This window comes from Salmo trutta, chromosome 34 (assembly GCF_901001165.1).
Source record: "Salmo trutta chromosome 34, fSalTru1.1, whole genome shotgun sequence".
Classification (NCBI taxonomy): Eukaryota; Metazoa; Chordata; class Actinopteri; order Salmoniformes; family Salmonidae; genus Salmo; species Salmo trutta.
This window is the reverse complement of record NC_042990.1, coordinates 17,883,642-17,903,195: the sequence shown is the minus strand read 5'-3', so window position 1 is coordinate 17,903,195 and position 19,554 is coordinate 17,883,642. Positions and strand designations below refer to the sequence as shown.

General features: G+C 40.3%; 1 protein-coding gene across 2 annotated transcripts in view; it reads right to left on the bottom strand.

Moving 5' to 3' along the window:
• Positions 1–7,040: 7,040 nt before the first annotated feature.
• The window catches only part of LOC115173725 (KH domain-containing, RNA-binding, signal transduction-associated protein 3-like), a 155,213-nt gene continuing 142,699 nt past the window's right edge, over positions 7,041–19,554 (bottom strand). Inside the window, exons 8-9 of one of the 2 annotated variants that reach the window (XM_029732071.1) lie at positions 9,870–9,928; positions 7,041–7,982 (exon numbers count right to left, since the gene is read on the bottom strand). In XM_029732071.1, coding sequence (XP_029587931.1) covers positions 7,888–7,982; positions 9,870–9,928 — 154 coding nt within the window. In that variant the 3' untranslated portion in view covers positions 7,041–7,887. The remainder of the gene's footprint in view (positions 7,983–9,869; positions 9,929–19,554) is intronic. The other variant, XM_029732072.1, reaches the window with a different exon arrangement.

Here is a 19,554-nt window from a genome sequence, read left to right as displayed (position 1 = left end):
TTTAGCTACCTCGTCTGGGCTTGTTGCTGTTAGCTAGCACATGGACAAGCAGTACTGCAGTAGACAGACACAAATTACCACCATAGCTGGATACTTCATTCATTTTTGCACTACACAATAAACCTTTATGAGAACTGTCAGCCCTTGAACGCTAGCTACATAAACATTAGCTAGCAAACCAGAGTTGAAACAAGCTAGCTATCTAGCAAACCCTGTGGCTCAGTTGGTAGAGCATGGTGTGTGCAATGACCAGGGTTGTGGGTTTGATTCCCACGAGGGGCCAGTACAAAAAATAAAAATAAATAAAAAAATGCATGAAAAGAAATGTATGCATTCACTACTGTAAGTCGCTCTGGATAAGAGTGTCTGCTAAATGACTAAATGTAAATATTCCATGATATTCTTAAGATATATGTGTTGACTGAATATGAGCAAGTGATGTCTGCTACATAATCAAGTTGATGGTGCAGTCATACAGCCTCGGCACCTACATACAACTGAGTGACTCCTCATTCATGGCTTTGGATCAAAGCAAATAAGCACCAACATTCTTTCTGATAGTCTTCAATCTCTTAAGAATCCGCCCCTTTTTTAAAATGTTTTGCCTGAAATGACATACCCAAATCTAACTGCCTGTAGCTCAGGACCTGAAGCAAAGATATGCATATTATTGATACCATTTGAAAGGAAACACTTTGAAGTTTGTGTAAATGTTAAATTAATAAAGATATGTTTTGGTTATCCTGACCTGGATTCCATGTATTATAGTCTATAAAAGGAAAAATATGACCATCTCTTGCGCATGTCAAGGCAATTCATCTATATATATATATATATATTAAAACTGTATTGTTGGCTAGGGGCTCATAAAATAAGCATTTCACTGTAAGGTGAAATGTTGTATTCGGCGCATGTGACTAATACAATTTGATTTGGTTTGATGTCATTTTCCATATGGATCGTAACAAATTACTATGAGAATACATATCACTGAATGACAGAAATATTGGAACAAAGTAGGCTAATGAGGGTAAAAAATGTTTTTGCTTACTGGAAAATACTCTTTCAAAATGAATGGAAGAGGCAAGTGGAAGGGGGAAAAGACAGTATTCAGAGGTCAAGACAGCGCTGCTCTGAGACAGGCATGGGGACTGGTCTTGATAAATCAACAAGATTTTTTTTTCACTGAATCTCCATTTGGGTATTAGTTAGACTACAATTAGGGTGTGGAAATGTTAGAATTATTTTGCTCTTATTGTAGTACTGCAGCCTACTTCCGACCGGTCACGTTGTACAGCGCCATTATGGGCTATTTGCAGGACAATAGACTCTTGCCAACCCCTCTCTGTATTTTGATACTTTGTGCAAGGCAATTGATCAGCATTAAAATCTTTGTGGATTGGGCCTCCCAAGTGGCGCAGTGGTCTGAGACACTGCATCGCAGTGCAAACTGTGTTGCTACAGATGCTGGGTCGATACCAGTGCTGGCTGTGACTGGGAGACCCATGAGGCGATGCACAATTGGCCCAGCGTCGTCTGGGTCAGGGGAGGGTTTGGCTGGCCGGGATGTCCTTGTCCAAAAAATATGCATGGTGGGCTTTTGATTTCTCTAATTCTAAAAACATAAATAAATATTTTGGCCTTTATAAATATTTATTCAGATTAAAATCACTCACTTTCGGTTATTTGAAAACGAAATCATCTCCAAAATATCATTATTTTTTCAACAAACAATTTAGAATCCTCCAATCCTCTCAATGTAATTATTGGCGAAGAGCCATATAGATTGCAAAATAGTTAGGAAAAGATTTTTGATGGCACATGGTTTATGAATTGACATGCAATTTTCCGTTCCTCCAGAACAATAGTGTAATAATTGCTATTCCTCTGTCCTGCACGCACACCCCAAAAAATACACTTATTTTTTGGGTTTCTACTTGATCCTAACAAGCTGTAACTGGACTGTAGCATATTACTTACTAAAAATGACATAAAAAGCGCACATTTGTAAATCCCAAACTCTAAAAGTAATCGGAACATTAGATCCAACTTATTTGTGACATTGTGGTTACAACAAAGAGTGTAAACAAGATGCTGTGTTTTTATTTACAGCTGGAGGCATTTTGAAAACAGGTTCACTGTAGTACTGTAGCAAGTTTAGCCCATTATGCAAACAATGTTTCCTATTAGCAGGACAATAGACTCTTCCCAGCCCGGCTACTGTAGGTGTAAGAATCCTCCAATTTACAAAGTATTCAATGCTTAAGTACTATAAAGTGTTACATTTCTAACTCAAGACCTCATGCAACCGTGTGTATGTTGAGTTCATAATATCTCTGTAGCCACGTCCAAAATGTTATATATACTTACACCTTATACTTCAGAAAGTATTCATACCCCTTGACTTAAGCCACGTGTTGTTCTGTTACAGCCTGGATTCAAAATTGAGGAACTTTGGCAAAGTGAAAACAAGTTTTTAGAAATGTATTTTTTTATTGAAAATGAAATACAGGAATATCTAATTGACATAAGTATTCACACCCCTGAGTCAACACATGTTATAATAATATTTGGCAGCAATTACAGCTGTTAGTCTTTCTGCGAAAGTCTTTAAGAGCTTTGCACACTTGGATTGTACAATATTTAAAAAATATTCTTTAAAAAAATGATTCAAACACTGTCTCAGGTTGCTAGACATTGCTGGACAACCATTTTCAAGTCCTGCCATAGATTTTCAAGCCGATTTAAGTAAAAAGTGTAACACTCCGGAACATTAAATATCTCCTTGGTGTGCAACTCCAGTGTATATTCGGCCTTGTGTTTTAGGTTATTGTCCTGCTGAAAGGTGATTTTTTTCTACCTGTGTCTGTTGGAAAGCATACTGAGCCAGGTTTTCCATCTACAATTTTGCCTGTGCATAGCTTTATTCCGTTTATTTTTATCCTAAAAAAACTCCCTAGTCCTTGCTGATGACAAGCATACCCGTAACATGATGCAGCCACCACCATGCATGAAAATATGAAGAGTGGTACCCAGTGATGTGTTGTGTTGGATTTGCCCAAAAACATAACACTTTCTATTGAGGACATAAAGTTCATTTCTTTGCCATTTTCTTTTTTTGCAGTTTTCCTTTATTGTGCTTAATGCAAACAGAATGCATGGTTTGGAATATTTTTTATTCTGTACAGGCTTCCTTCTTTTCACTCAGTCATTTAGGTTAGTTCTCTTGTATCACAGCCATTAAACTCTGTAACTGTTTTCAACTCATGGTGAAATCCCTGAGTGGTTTCCTTCCTCTTTGTAATGACGGTGTATTGTAGTATTGTGTATTGTATTGTAGTGACGGTGTATTGATACAACATCCAAAGTGTATTTAATAACTTTAATAACTTCAACATGCTCAAAGGGATATTAACTGTCTGCTATTTGTTTTCTTTTAACCTATCTACCAATATGTGCCCTTTGTGGTTGAATTGGTGTTTGAAATTTACTGCTCAACTAAGGGACCTTAAAGCTACAGTGCCTTCAGAAAGTATTCATACCACTTGATTTATTCCAAATTTTGTTACGTTGCAGCCTTATTCTAAAATGGATTAAATCATTTTTTTTCTTCTCATCAATCTACTCAAAATACCCCATAATGACAAAGCAAAAACAGGTTTTTATAAACTTTTGCAAATGTATAAAAAAAAATTATACTGAAATATACATTTACATAAGTATTCAGACCCTTTACTCAGTACTTTGTTGAAGCACTTTTGGCAGCGATGACAGCCTCGAATCTTCTTGGGTATGATGCTACAAGTTTGGCACACCTGTATTTGGGAAGTCTCTCCGATTCTTCTTTGCAGATGCTCTCAAGCTCTGTCAGGTTGGATGGGGAGCGTCGCTGCACAGCTATTTTCAGGTCTCTCCAGAGATGTACGATCTGGTTTAAGTCTGGGCTCTGGCTGGGACACTCAAGGAGATTCAGAGACTTGTCCCAAAGCCACTCCTGCATTGTGTTGGCTGTGTGGTTAAGGTCATTGTCCTGTTGGAAGGTGAACCTTTGCCCCAGTCTGAGGTCCTGAGCACTCAAGGATCTCTCTGTACTTTAATCCATTCATCTTTCACTCAATTCTGACTAGTCTCCCAGTCCCTGCCACTGAAAAAAATCCCCACAGCATGATGCTGCCATCGCCAGGCTTCACCGCAGGGATGGTGCCAGGTTTCTTCCATATGTGACCCTTGGCATTCAGGCCAAAGAGTTCAATCTTGGTTTCATCAGACCAGAGAGACCTCGACAAAATCATGTCTCGGAGCTCCACGGACAATTCCTTCGACGTCATGGCTTGGTTTTAGCTCTGACATGCACTGTCAACTGTTGGACCTTATATAATAGACAGTGGTGTGCCTTTCCAAATCATGTCCAAGTAATTTAATTTACCACAGTTGGATTCCAATCAACTTGTAGAAACATCTCAAAAATGATCAATGGAAACAGGTTGCACCTGAGCTCAATTTCTAGTCTCATAGCGAAGGGTCTGAATACTTATGTAAATAAGGTATTTCAGTTTTACATTTTTAACAAATTTGCAAAGAATTCTAAAAACCTGTTTTCACTTTGTCGTTATGGGGTATTGTGTGTAGATTGATGAAAAGGTGTTTTTATTTAATCCATTGTAGAATAAGGCTGTAATATAACAAAATGTGGAAAAAGTCAAGGGGTCTGAATACTTTCTGAATGCACTGTAATTGTATGTGTAGGGCACAGAGATGAGGTAGTCATCAAAAAATCATGTTAAACACTATTATCGATGTAATTTATAATGTGACTTGTTAAGCACATGTTTACTCCTGGACTTATTTAGGCTTGCCATAACAAAGGGGTTTAATACTTATTGACTCAAGACATTATAGCTTTTAATTTTTAATGAATAAACATTTCTAAAAACATAAACCTACTTTTACATTATAGGGTATTTTGTGTAGGCCAGTGACACAAAAGGTACATTTAATCAATTTTCAATTCAGGCTGTAATGCAACAAAATGTGGAAAAAGTCAAGGGGTGTGAATACTTTCTGAAGGCAGTGTCGTAGACTACTTTTCATCAAAGTCCATAGGTTTTTGGTCAAAAGTAATGCACTATATAGGGAACTGGGTGCCATTTGGGACATATCCTGTATATTTTTAATCTTGGCTAATACTGTATTTGTAACAAAAGCACTCTGGTTATGTTGATATAAAGAAGAAGATTTATCAGACGAATAGCGTTGGTTGCAACTCACCTTCATAGCTTGAGGGTGGTCGGACGTATGATTTCCTGCCGTGGGCTCTGGCACCAGCCTAAAATAAAGGAAATAACATGATTGATTACAAAATAAAGGTACAGAAAGAAAACAAACTGTTGCAGTTTAAAGTGATTCAGAAAAATTGTTTTAGTATGGTTAAAGAGTAATTCATTTTATTTACAATACAACATATATAATCAAAGTCATATTATACAGTTATTGCACACCAAACTTGCTAGAAATATTACAGCTATTTATATTACTTTTAAATTGTTTATATCGAAGTCTAATTAATCCCCAGTGTTGACTTTTAAACCCCTTCAAGATTAAGAAAGACTTAATGATGAACAACATATTAAACTTCATTTTAGTTTTAGTGCTTTATGTTTGTCAGTCTACATTACGGTGAGGTTAGGTTGGTTGGGTTTGATTACCTTGTGGAACGGAGGGACGGAGGTCTTTTAAAACAGCTACTGTCTGTCTGCCGTCCTCTCAGTGCGGAGGTCAGCTGGGGTTCAGAGGTCAGGGGTCATTTAGAGTCTCTCTAACAGAGGGGCAGGGCCAAAGGTCAGGGCAGACACCAGAGGAGAACACAGGGAGCAAAACAAGAACAGAAACGAGATCCCCTCCATACAAATTCTATACAATTGTGTAAAAGCCATTGTTTACATCCAGTAGAAAAGTTATGAACAGTCCCTAGGAGTTTCTCCTGGTGTCACTGTTTGTTGTCATTAAAATGTAATAGGACTGTCTATTATAAGATGCTCAGTCACTTATTATCAGATAGGCAAGCAAGAAAATACAGGTGCCGCTGCCATTGTTACTGTACATGTTAGTGTACTGTTACATATAATGTCAACTGACATATTGTAATCCGTTTTATTAAGATATTACATATGAAAAACACACATCAGAGACTTAAATCTGTGATTGACATTGTATCGAAACCATTACCTAGAGTACATTAGCTGAATTGCAATATGCAAATAGGCAATATACATACAACACAGTTCTTACAGAATTGTGTTGTTTTGTTACTTGCATTCAGTTATTAAATAGATTTTTGTGTTAAAATAATGTTCACTTTTATGTTGTACATGTTATCATATTATTCAGAAGCTAATTCTTGATCAATATGATATCTCTCAAGAGTCTCAACATACACTACGGTTCAAAGGTTTGGGGTCACTTAGAAATGTCCTAGTTTTTGAAAGAAAATAACATTTTCTATCCATTAAAATAACATCAAATTGATCAGAAATACAGTGTAGACATTGTTAATGTTATAAATGACTATTGTAGCTGGAAACGGCAGATTATTTATGGAATATCTACATAGGCGTACAGAGGCCCATTATCAGCAACCATCACTCCTGTGTTTCCTTTTAAATGATAAACTTGGATTAGCTAACACAACGTGCCACTGGATCACAGGAGTGATGGTTGCTGATTATGGGCCTCTGTACGCCTATGTAGATATTCCATTAAAAAAAATCAGTCGTTTCCAGCTACGATAGTCATTTAACAACATTAACAATGTCTACACTCCATTTCTGATCAATTTGCTTTTCTTTCAAAAACAAGGATATTGCTAAGTGACCCCAAACTTTTGAATGGTAGTGTACATTACGGAATAGAAGAACCTGTATTAAAGTGAGCGTTTTCAATATTATCATCAATATCATTCTTTGTAATGTTAGTTTTGTTAGTTTAGATTATTGTGTTTTTCTATTTATGTAAATACAGAATTACGCTCTTGAACACAAACGTCTATATTTCCAAAAGTTTATTGAGCATCAACCAAGAAGAACAATTTAAAGGGCTTACATAAGCGGATAAGGTTAATATGCTAATATACTATTTCTGTTAATGTCTCAAGAACCTGATTTAAACAATGTCTGAAAGCATTTCAGGTATTAAAGCCCCAAAAAATATATGGATTGGAATGAATTATTAAGAGCTTTACCTAAAATGTCTTGCAGCTCTTGATTATTTTTTCTTACTGGGGGTTTTTACACAAAAAAAGAAGAGTATGAGCTGAGATTGAAGATTGATTAAACGGGGGAAATTAAACAGAAACACACACATCTACAAGTTTTAAGACAGGAATAAAACAGTTGACACGATCCACAATGATTCCACGCCATGCTTTTATAAGCCCTTTAACATTAAAGAACTATCATTTACAAAAGGAGATAAAACAACAATATTTATTTCAGGATCTTTTCTGATTGGAAAGGTTTCATTTGCACGGGACAGGCAAAAATATCTACAATACTTCACCTCTCTACAACTAAATCACTAATATATTACCAATGACCAATCACTCTATAACTGTGTCCAGGATATTTAGATATCTACTTGTTTAGGAGTGGGTAGATTACCTAAATTATACACATTATTCCCGGTGGAAACAGTCTTGACATCATACCAGGGTCTTCCGTTTTTAAAACCCATGTTTACGATTGATTTCAAGGTCTTTACCTTCATCATTTCCTCTGTGTTATTGTTTGGTTTTGTTTGTGTTTTTATTCTAAAAAGAAGGGAGCGTCCGTATAAAATCCATTACTTGATGACACGTCCATGAGGGATTGTGCAGGTTGTTGTATAATCAGTTCAATATCTGGAGTAGGGCGTCTCTCTGTACACTCCCTTGGTCGTCCGTGCAGCTGGCGCCTTGCCACGATTAGTTGTCCAGTCCTCCTGACCTGCTTTATAGGGAAACAGCCATACGTAAGGAACACTTCTACACTTCTACACACACATACACACACACTCTCTTGTGTAACTCAGATTTGTATGATGTCAACAGGTTATTGGACAAATATTTGTCATTTTTTCCTCAGCCTGGAACTGAGGTAAGAATTCAGCTATCATGCTTCAATCAGGCATCAAACCAGTCAAAAAAACTTTAATTATGTCAATGGACTAACTTTCTGAGTTATTTGAGAGCCTGATGTTGATGTGGCCTATCTGACTGGAACAACAGAAGACTCCCGGCCTCTGTAGTTCAAACAGACAATCCACCAAGAAGCTTGTCATTAACCTAGAAGGATGCGTTTAGATAATTGAACCAGAAGATCAGATAGCTACTTGAAAAGAACCAGTGTAGTGGCTCCTAACAAAAGGTCACAATAACCATTAGCCCAAATCAGACCTCATTCAGGCCCCCTGCTGTCTATGTGCCAAGTGCCTGCTGCATCGATGGCAGCCTTTGTGTGATCTCTAGCCAACAGAGTCTCATCCCCGGAGCAAAGCAGAGGCTCACAAAGGACTGTTTTTCCCTTGACATGGTCTCTGCTGGCAGCCCATAACCAATAGTATCTAATAGTCTCTAAACCTGTCACACTTTCTCTGACACTCACTTTAGAGAGACAGTGACCAATGTAACCTTGTGGTTAGACATCAACCATGTACCATCAACTCTGTTTATCGTTTAAACAGCGCCTTTCTTTGAACTGTCAAACACCTCTTTCTTTTGACCTGTTAGAAAGCATGTAGCATTGCACTGTTAGCCTCTGTGTGTTTGTCTGTTTCTGGAGGTTAGTTCTTAACACTTTCCAGAGTTTCTTGCCACATAACTCGTGTGTTAATCTGTATTGCAAATTGTAATATGAATAAGCTGCTCTTTCAGTTATAGTAATTAGGTGTGTGCTTACATTTGTCCTATTTCACAATTTGTATTGTTGTTGAATCCCATATCCCCTGAGACAGCTTCAGAGAGGTGGTTCAGAGCCAGGGATCGGCCATTATTTGCAGTGACCCTGGAGCAATTAGATTAAAGGCGATTCGAACCAGCAACTTTACGGTTACCGGCCCAACGCTCTTAACCGCTAGGCTACCTGCAGCCCTATGTTATGAGCAATTACAACGTTATTATGGACTGAAGAGCATAAATGTCCTTTACTTTACAGATAGTGTCTGGTGACAACTGTATACATTTACTGTGAAGTGCTATAAGAATTGACATCTGCCAAAGCAAGAGGAGACCTGGGTAATGGGATTACATTAACGGCTCAGTGACTGAGACGAGAACCATACAGCGCTCAAAAACTTTCACCAGAAAAGAAAACCATAGTTAAAGCTGTATTAGAAAAGCAGACGTCAAGGCATATCAGTTACTCCATCACTCATGGTTTACGTATGAATACAGCCAGGGCATTCTGTGGACATAGCCACGCCACGCTTTATAGAATTACTGTGTCTTTTTCAGACATCCCCAACCTTTATAATAACAGAATTGTGTTTGACATTGTCAGACAAATGTACGTTGTTCATATGGAATTGGGTAAAAGAGGCCTAATTCAGTTGTGGAACAGAATAATCAGCAATAAATGATTTGACCATTAAAATGACACAGACCATGCCTCATGTTATCCCATCACTTGGCATTCTGAATAATGCTAACAATACATCTACAACAAATCTGTCAAAACATGTATATAGCACCTATTAGGGGACAATACATTGCATGTGGGTTTAACAGCATTTTTAAACTGCTGTGTTGATGATGAAAAGTGATCCACACTGAACAAGACAGTTGGGGTGTATGCATTTAAATAACATTTCACATTTGAATAACGCAGTTAGTAACTGACCGTATGACTCGTATGATTCCTCACCATTATCCTGTCCGTACTCATAATAATGGTCTGAGCTGTGAAAGGAAAGAAAGAGGAGATATCCATCAGAATTTTGACATGGCCTTTAGGCCTTAATAGAGAACGATAGAGGTGCATTACAGCACACAGCTATCAAATCATTAACTGGAATGAGAATAGCATGAACTGTTCGGTAAAGTGAAACAATGTCATGATGTACAGAATTGATGTACCATTCTGCTGTATGTAACCATAAACATATACTCTACATTACAAACATGCGCAAAAGGTGCATACAGATCATTTCTTTCATAACTATGCCCTCCCTCCCTTACAGGATACAGTACACAATAGTTCAGACAGCCAATATTCACTCAGAAGTTACAGTAGCTGCGGCTGTGCCTTCTGTGCTTTCACATGGCAATTTCCTGGCTTTGTCAGTCTCCCCATATCCAGGATATGGAGCTATATATGAGATGGCACCTGTAATAAAAAATAAAAAGGGAGGCCATCTTGAATTGTGGTTCATTTCTTTGCTATTCTTTATTTATTTCTCAGCGGTCCCTGTTGACTTGCTGACAGAACAATCGTGTGCTGGTATCATTCAGTATCAGTCCTATCATTCAAGCCCAGAAAGGTAATTCATCATAAGGCTGCCACAGATCCGGCACATGCCACCCATCACAGCTGAATCTTCTCCCCGTCACCATCTCTGTCACCGTCAGGGCCGTAACCAGGGTTTCAGTTTTAGTGAGGTGCCCTCCAGGACCTTTTTTGAAAGTTGAAGCTCATTTACTGCATTTCTATACAATAAAAAATGTTTTAAAATGCTATTTGGTAACGGATCAACTTTAAACTCCAGTGGATGATGGAGATAAGAACGAACAACCACCCATATAAATGAAAAATGAAAAACGGATGAAATGTATTGTTTGCAGTTTGATTGCATTTTAATCTAGGCCTATAGAGATGGTAGGACATGCGGAGATGTTCATATTGAAACATACCGTCTTTTTTTATAGTTGTTATGAGAACTTAGTAGCCTATTTTTTGCTCCTGCTGAGCTAGGCTCTGTTTAACGCCAGCCTCTTACTTCATCGTTCTAGCTAGCTAAGTAATACTAGCCAGAGGCCTTTAACATTACTGCAATAGAAGTGTCTTCCGGCAGGTAACCACTTAACTGACTGTATCTATAAGCAACTATTAACCAGTTTTTGTTTGTTTGGGGGATGGCTGTAGATACGGCAGGAGTCGCGGGACAGTTTTAAAATGGCCTTTTGTCCGTTATCTCACGAACACACTGTCATAAGCGTCTCTAGTTGCCCACTAGAGCCGACTCCGAGTTGGGGATAGTTCGTTTAACATCTCAGGCCCTCGGCCTGTTCGGCGAGACGGCGGAGATAGCCGTTTGAGAGAGTGGTAAATGTGCTGATACAAAGGCAAATCCGGGAGGCAAATCCAGGGGACGCAGGCGAACATAACGAACCAACCTCTGTTCATGATTCCACTCGTTTGCAAAGAGGCAGGCGCGATTAGAACTCAGTCAGATCAAGAATATAAACATTCTGAGCTTTAATCAACACCGGGAGCAGTCTTTAGATGTTGACCTGTAATTGATTTACTTTATTGTGTGCAAAATATATATTTGTATTATTATATATTTTCGGTGTCCTCATATGTAGTTATGGCCCTGGTCTCCGTGGCTGTCAGTCTGGGGCTTACCCCTCCTCTCTCTGGCTTAGTGCTGGAGGTGACACTAAAGGCCCAGCTATACACCAGATCAACAAAAAAGGATGACTTTTATGATTTTCGCGTTTCAAAGCACTTAATCATTATTCAACTTTGATTGGCAGCATGTTGATTGTTTTTTTTAAAGAAACTTAAAGGCACAAGCTGACATGAACAATTGAAATTCATATTAGGGGACGGAGGGGGGAGGGGGGAAACGTCTATAGTTGTGGATCTATAAATGTCTGCTTGAGACATTGTCCAGAAAAGGCATTCATGCTGGGTTTCTTCCCCGGGGAGATCATTGACTTGGCATGAAGATTGCATTGCTCACACAGCTCATGACTCAACCAGGGAACAATAACAGCAGAAACAAAGACAGGCTTTTTCCTCTTATCTAAACTGGACCCCTGCTAAGATGTGAGTGAATATTTATGCTCTGTGTCCACAAAGAGAAGCCAGACTTTGTTATTCAGAGTGTGAGGTTTTCCAATCAACCCTCACAGCAGAGGTACCACTGTGAGTCTTACACTGGTGTCCAGCTGCTTATATATACCTGACACCACTCATCATGGCTTTAGAGAGAGACAGAGAGAAAGAGAGAGAAAGAGAGAGTGAGAGAGAAAGACAGGCAGAGAGAAAGAGAGACAGAGAGAGAGAGAGAGGGGGGGGGGGGGGTAGATGTGGAGGGTGAAGGAGAGAGAGCGCAAGAGAGAGAAAGCGATGCAGCAAATGAATGCATGTTCTCTCTTTCTGTGTCTTGTACACTATGAAACACCTGACAGGGTGTGTGGTAATTTGATTTCACACCATGTCTCAATACTGGGGTATATTCTTCCCAGAGCGGAACCCCTCTGAATATACACTCAACTACAAACCGTTCCACTAGAGTACGCCCTGGGAAGCTGAGGGGCTAAACAAGTGGCTTATCCTTCCTGTTGGTGTAAAGCTAAAGGCTACGAGGACCAATAGCTGCTGTCAGGTCCTCAGAGAGCTGCCAAGTCAAAGCTTTCCCCTTTCACAAGGACGAGAGGAGGACTCCCAAAGCTGTTAGGCACCTCTAATTTCTGAGTTGACATTTTGTCAATATCCTCACACATTGCCTCTCTCTACCAATGTCCTTTTCTCCTCTATTACCCTGGTCTGGTCAGTGAGTCCTCAGGCCTCAGCTACGCCCTGAAGGGCAACGATCCAGGTGAAACAAACTGCTTCAAGTAAAATACAGGTTGCATCCCAAATGGCACAGTCAAACGCCTCCTAGCACTTTTATAGTGGCCCTTTGTAGCTCAATTGGTAGAGCATGGTGCTTGTAATGCCAGAGTAGCAGGTTTGATTCCTGGGATCACCCATGTATGCATGCATGACTGTAATTCGCTTTGCATAAAATTGTCTGCTAAATGGCATGTATTAAAAAGCATCCATTAACACTAAACTCAGCAACAACAACAAATCATTCTCTCACTGTCAACTGCGTTTACTTTCAGCAAACTTAACATGTGTAAATATTCATATGAATATAACAAGATTCAACAACTGAGACATAAACTGAACAAGTTCCACAGACATGTGACTAACAGAAATGGAATAATGTGTCCTTGAACAAAGAGGGGGTCAAAATCAAAAATAACAGTCAGTATCTGGTGTGGCCACCAGCTGCATTAAGTACTGCAGTGCATCTCCTCCTCATGGACGGCACCAGATTTGCCAGTTCTTGCTGTGAGATGTTACCCCACTCTTCCACCAAGGCACCTGCAAGTTCCCAGGCATTTATGGGGGGAATGGCCCTAGCCCTCACCCTCCAATCCAACAGGTCCCAGATGTGCTCAATGGGATTGAGATCCGGGCTCTTCGCTGGCCATGGCAGAACACTGACATTCCTGTCTTGCAGGAAATCACGCAAAGAACAAGCAGTATGGATGGTGACATTGTCATGCTGGAGGGTCAGGATGAAAAGTACCACATGAGAGAGGAGGATGTCTTCCCTGTTACGCACAGCGTTGAGATTGCCAGCAATGACAACAAGCTCAACAAAGACCATGACGAACCCTCCACCGCCAAATCGATGCCGCTCCAGAGTCCAGGCCTCGATGTAACGCTCATTCCTTCGACGATAAACGCAAACCCGACCATCACCCCTGGTGAGACAAAACTGCGACTCGTCAGTGAAGAGCACTTTTTTGCCAGTCCTGTCTGGTCCAGCGACAGCGGGTTTGTGCCCATAGGCGTCATTGTTGCCTGAGATGTCTGGTGAGGACCTGCCTTACAACAGGCCTACAAGCCCTCAGTCCAGCCTCTATCAGCCTATTGTGGACAGTCTGAGCACTGATGGAGGGATTGTGTGTTCCTGGTGTAACTCGGGCAGTTGTTGTTGCCATCCTGTACCTGTCCCGCAGGTGTGATGTTCGGATGTACCGATCATGTGCAGGTGTTGTTACACATGGTCTGCCACTGTGAGGATGATCAGCTGTCCGTCCTGTCTCCCTGTAGCACTGTCTTTGGCGTCTCACAGTACGGACATTGCAATTTATTGCCTTGGCCACATCTGCAGTCCTCATGCCTCCTTGCAGCATGCCTAAGGCACGTTCACACAGATGAGCAGGGACGCTGGGCATCTTTCTTTTGGTGTTTTTCAAAGTCAGTAGAAAGGCGTCTTTAGTGTCCTAAGTTTTCATAACTGTGACCTTAAATGCCTATCGTCTGTAAGCTGTTAGTGTCATAACGACCGTTCCACAGGTGCATGTTCATTCATTGTTTATGGTTCATTGAACAAGCATGGGAAACAGTGTTTAAACCCTTTACAATGAAGATCTGTGAAGTTATTTGGATTTTTACGAATTATCTTTGAAAGACAGGGTCCTGAATTAGGGATGTTTCTTTTTTTGCTAAGTTTATATAAATAGTCACTAATGGAATGTGGCTGGAAACATGTCAGGGACTGAAACAATCCCAACTTAATTTATATTTTATGTTGTTTTAATCACAAGCAAACTCTGTAAACATTCCTTAACAGCTAATGATGGAGAGGAGCAAGGAGGAACCCAGAGACCACTATACTATGCTGGGTGTTTATATCTCAAGGAGAAACCTAGAGACCACTATACTATGCTGGGTGTTTATATCTCAAGGAGAAACCTAGAGACCACTATACTATGCTGGGTGTTTATATCTCAAGGAGGAACCCAGAGACCACTATACTATGCTGGGTGTTTATATCTCAAGGAGAAACCCAGAGTCCACTGTACTATGCTGGGTGTTTATATCTCAAGGAGAAAACCAGAGTCCACTGTACTATGCTGGGTGTTTATATCTCAAGGAGAAAACCAGAGTCCACTATACTATGCTGGGTGTTTATATCTCAAGGAGAAACCCAGAGACCACTATACTATGCTGGGTGTTTATATCTCAAGGAGAAACCCAGAGACCACTATACTATGCTGGGTGTTTATATCTCAAGGAGAAAACCAGAGACCACTATACTATGCTGGGTATTTAAATCTCTGGCTCCAAAGATATTTATTTTTATTTTTAGTCTCCTGCTAGTTCAAGACAAACACAAAGGATGTGTCTCAAATGGCACCCTATTCTCTATATAGTGCACTACTTTTGACCAGAACACCATGGGGTACAGCCCCACCTCAGCCCCAGCCTCAGCCCCACAACAGACAATCTCAGACAAACAAGCAAGAGCAATCTGTCTTAAAGTGCTGGCCATTAGCTAACCTTGTCTCATGATCAGGAATCATGGAATCTGACTCCAGACCTGCTCATCCACAGGTATACCTACCGCCTGGCTCTCAGATTTACAGGTATCCTCTATAAATGGCTGATCCTAAGTACTGATGTTGTCGTTTGCGGCGCCAATAAACAGATGGTGATGTTACATCTGAGTGATGTAGTACGTGTCCCTGGTGGACTTTGTTTTCTTACACAGCCATTGCTCTTCTGTTGCTCTGTGATAACCCTACAGAGATCTGCTAGGACATTTAGAGAGGATCCAGAGGTACTGAGAAGAACAATCTATAGTCAGCGGTCATATCCAGGGGAGAGGAGACACTAAATATTTCAGAGGTTTTCCAGTGTAGGAGGAAGAACATTCAGCAGGATATTCATTAGATAGCGAGCATTTAACATAATTTTGATAGCGAGATAACTCATTTTGATAAAGGATTACCTTCAATCTCAGACTATGAAAAATGACATGACTTTCTTCATATTGACATATTAAAAATATATATATATATATTTAACCAGGCAAGTCAGTTAAGAACAAATTCTTAATAAAAATGACGGCCTACCCTAGTGACGCTGGGCCAATTGTGCGTCGCCCTATGGGACTCCCAATCACGGCCGGATGTGATACAGCCTGGATTCAAACCAGGGACTGTAGTGATGTCACTTGTACTGAGATGCAGTGCCTTAGACCACTGCACCACTCGGGAGAGTGGGTACAGTATGTACTTTGTATTTAATGGATAGACAAAAAATAGACAAAAATAGATTAAATATAAACAGACAGAAAAGGAACTGTACTTGGGAGAATGTGTCCTGTATATTATCCAAAATGAGGATGGTGTAATTGTTATTGAAAACCCCCTCGGGGATATGCTGTTGATTGCTTGTCTCAGCAGCTGATTGCGTCCTCAATCTTCAATGTTGGACCCTTGCTGCGATGTCACAAAGACGGACTGAACGGTAAACGTCATGGATTTACATAATGTGTGAATATAATCATGTGCTTTGTCTGAATCTGACCCCGTTTTATTTTTACCATTTTACATTTGTATCTTCAGGAAAAATCTATCAAGCAAAAATGACATAATGTGGTTAACATGTCGATGGTCAGTCAACGTTCAAAAGTACGGAGAAAAAATAAATAAAAAATGTATGAAATGTATGCAAGTCGCTCTGGATAAGAGCGTCTGCTAAATGACTAAAATGTAAAAATGTAAAAGTCAGCCATATTACATTCAAATTCCCCTCAGAATGTGTCTTGGTCAACAGATGGGCAGGTGACTGCAATGTTATCACGGCCCAAGCATATAGACTGAGGCTGCATCCCAAATGACATCCTATCCCTTATATAGTGTGCTACTTTTGACTAGGGTGCATAGGGCTCTGGTCAAAGTAAGTGCATTATATAGAGAACAGGTTTCCATTTGGGATTCATCCTCAGTTTTTCATCATATTCTCTGCGGTGCTATAAACTGACATCATCCTGAAAGCGTCTGGAATCTTTCCAAGACAACACTTGAGACAGCAACAAAAACTCTTGTTAGGCCTTACAACATTAAAATATCTCTAGCTCTGAAGCAAATTAGGGCAAAAGACAGAAGTTGCCTGTCAAAACAAACATGACAAACTGCTGAGAACTGAATTTGAACAATACTAAAAGGATCAATCATGCAAGTAAAGTTATTACAGAAAGTACCCATCTGAGAACTGCATGACCTCTGGTTCTTAGATACAAATCAATTACATTGTGTTGAACTAATTAACTCTTCAACTAATGTACTTCTGTGTGTTTGCAAAGCCTGAAATACCAGCCGCATATTTCCTAGGCCTAATCATGCCAAGATCTGTACGTTTTTATAGTATAACTCTGATTTCTCAGGTACTTTCCACAACTGATCCACACCATGGTGGTCTACATTGGTACTCTGTTCACATACTGTTGGTGGACTACCCACCAAGACTTGCCATTCAGACATCCATAACTGTTCTCTCCCCTGTGCTCTGTCCTACCTCAAAATGGTTCTCTCCCCTTCGCTGCTATCTCCACAAGTCCCCTGTGCTCTGTGCTACCTTTTACCTCCACACCTCCACACTTGTCTCCAGTATTGAGTTTTACAGCTGTTCCTAGGGGATGTGTCTGCCCTTTAAAACGCTGTCACAGCTAGCCCTGTAACCGCGGCCCTCCTCCCTGTAACCACGGCCCTCTGGGAGCAGGCTGACGAGCCAGGGCCGGGATTCAGGGGAAAAGGAAGCGGAATGAAATAACACTCTGATCCAAACCGATCTGTGTGTGTCCAACCTCTGTATGACCTCACCCAGAGCAACACCTGTCATCCTCCTCATTTACCTACAGGGAGATCACCCCCTATCTGCTAATACAATGAAAGTGATTCTCCTTCAGTCTCTCCATTCATCTGACCTTCCAACTGCTTAACAATACCCACACATCTACCTGCCTGCCTTCAGGTAATAATAATGTTGGGTTGGGTCAGTATATTAAATGCTGTAGAAAAAGGCTATGATGGCGCTCATACGGAAGATTGACCGCTATTGACTGGTGCTGAAGCTGCCATGGATGTCATGCTGATTTGGCGTTCCAAGATGTTCCTCTAGGCTTTCCCTCTCTTCTGAAACATGTAAATGTCTCCGAAACTACTGAGAAGAACCACCGTTTGGCTAAAAGTCTCATGTTTCAAGGTTGTGAACTGTTTCGTTTTCCTTTCAATGTGAATCTGCTACATTCATGTTGACTAAATATGTTATACAATGTTGTTTAGGTTATTATCAGCAATTACAATTTGAAAACAAGTTACATATCTTGTATTTAGCAGGAATATTATGTCCACCTCATTTATATCTACGGTATAGTAGACATACAGTGTATTTGCCCAGAATTCCCAAAACAAACTCTCCAGAATGGTTACCCTCTTTCCCCGCCAGGCATAAGGGCTGATATCATACTAGAGACTCTGAAGAAACCAACTGTAGTAAATTGCTCTGCTTGTTATCCTGCAGCTAGTGAAGTCCTACCTGCCTGCCGCACAGCCAGGGCTCCGATGTGGTTGGTGACTGTGCAGTGAGCTCCTCAGGCTCTGTGAGGCATTGTTAGGGAAACGTCTTGTCCATGGATCCAGTCTAACATTCCCTTGGGTCCTTCCCTGTTCCAGCCCTGCTACCGCTCTGACCTGCTCAAGCTGAGATTGGGCTCCGGGGTAAAACAGGGCTGTACCTTTTGTCCATCAGCAGATCTAAATTGGATGACCTTAAAAAGGAAATGTTCTGTACCGTATGCACTGTAGACTGCAGTATTGTACTGTATTTACTGTACACACTGGCTTTGCAGTGTGGTAAATGAATGGTTTAGGAAACAAGAAAGGCTGTGCAAAAATGGTGCGACAAACAAAAAACATCCAGTTAGCGGCAGTCCTCCGGGTGCAAACAGCTCGTTGAAGGAGAATGGTGTGGTGGTGGCGGTAGTGTAATGGTGTGGGGAATGTTTTCCTAGTACATGTTAGGTCCCTTGATACTAATTGAGGAACGTCTGAACGCCACACCTTGTAGAATCCATGCCCTGAAGAATTCAGGCTGTTCTGGAGGCAAAGGGGGTCCGACCCGGTACTATATGGGTGTACCTAATAAACCGGCCGCTGAGTGTATATGTTGTATCGTCACCATGCATTGTAATGGGCTGCTAGCGTCTATGATGCTCTTACTCTACAGATGAAAGAAGAACTCAAAGGGTCTTGTCTGGTTAACAATATTTCTTAATAATCAATTTTCATATGAAATAGTGATTATTTTGTATGGAAAATAATGTATTTGTTTCTGAGACATTAAAAAGATTACTAGTAAGTCCTGTAAACAGGGAGTGTACTGCAGTGTACTGTACATATTTACATATACCCACTGAGAGTATAAAAAGCAGGCTGGCTGCAATCATCCGACTACACTTCAAACAACACACTGTCATGTTCTAAGAAATTGCAAGATATGTACATGATCATGTAGATGATAAACAATCTACGCTCAAAATAAATAAAAAAACGTTCTAGGCAGTTCTGAGACTTAAATAAGTCAACAAAAATAAGTAAATAAACTGACTAGTGTGTCTCTGGAGGAAGACGCTGTAAAGTCTGGTAGCCCATTAGTCAGCCTAAGTGAGTGACTCAAATGACACCCTATTCCATACAGTGCACTACTTTTGCACTACTACCATATGGAA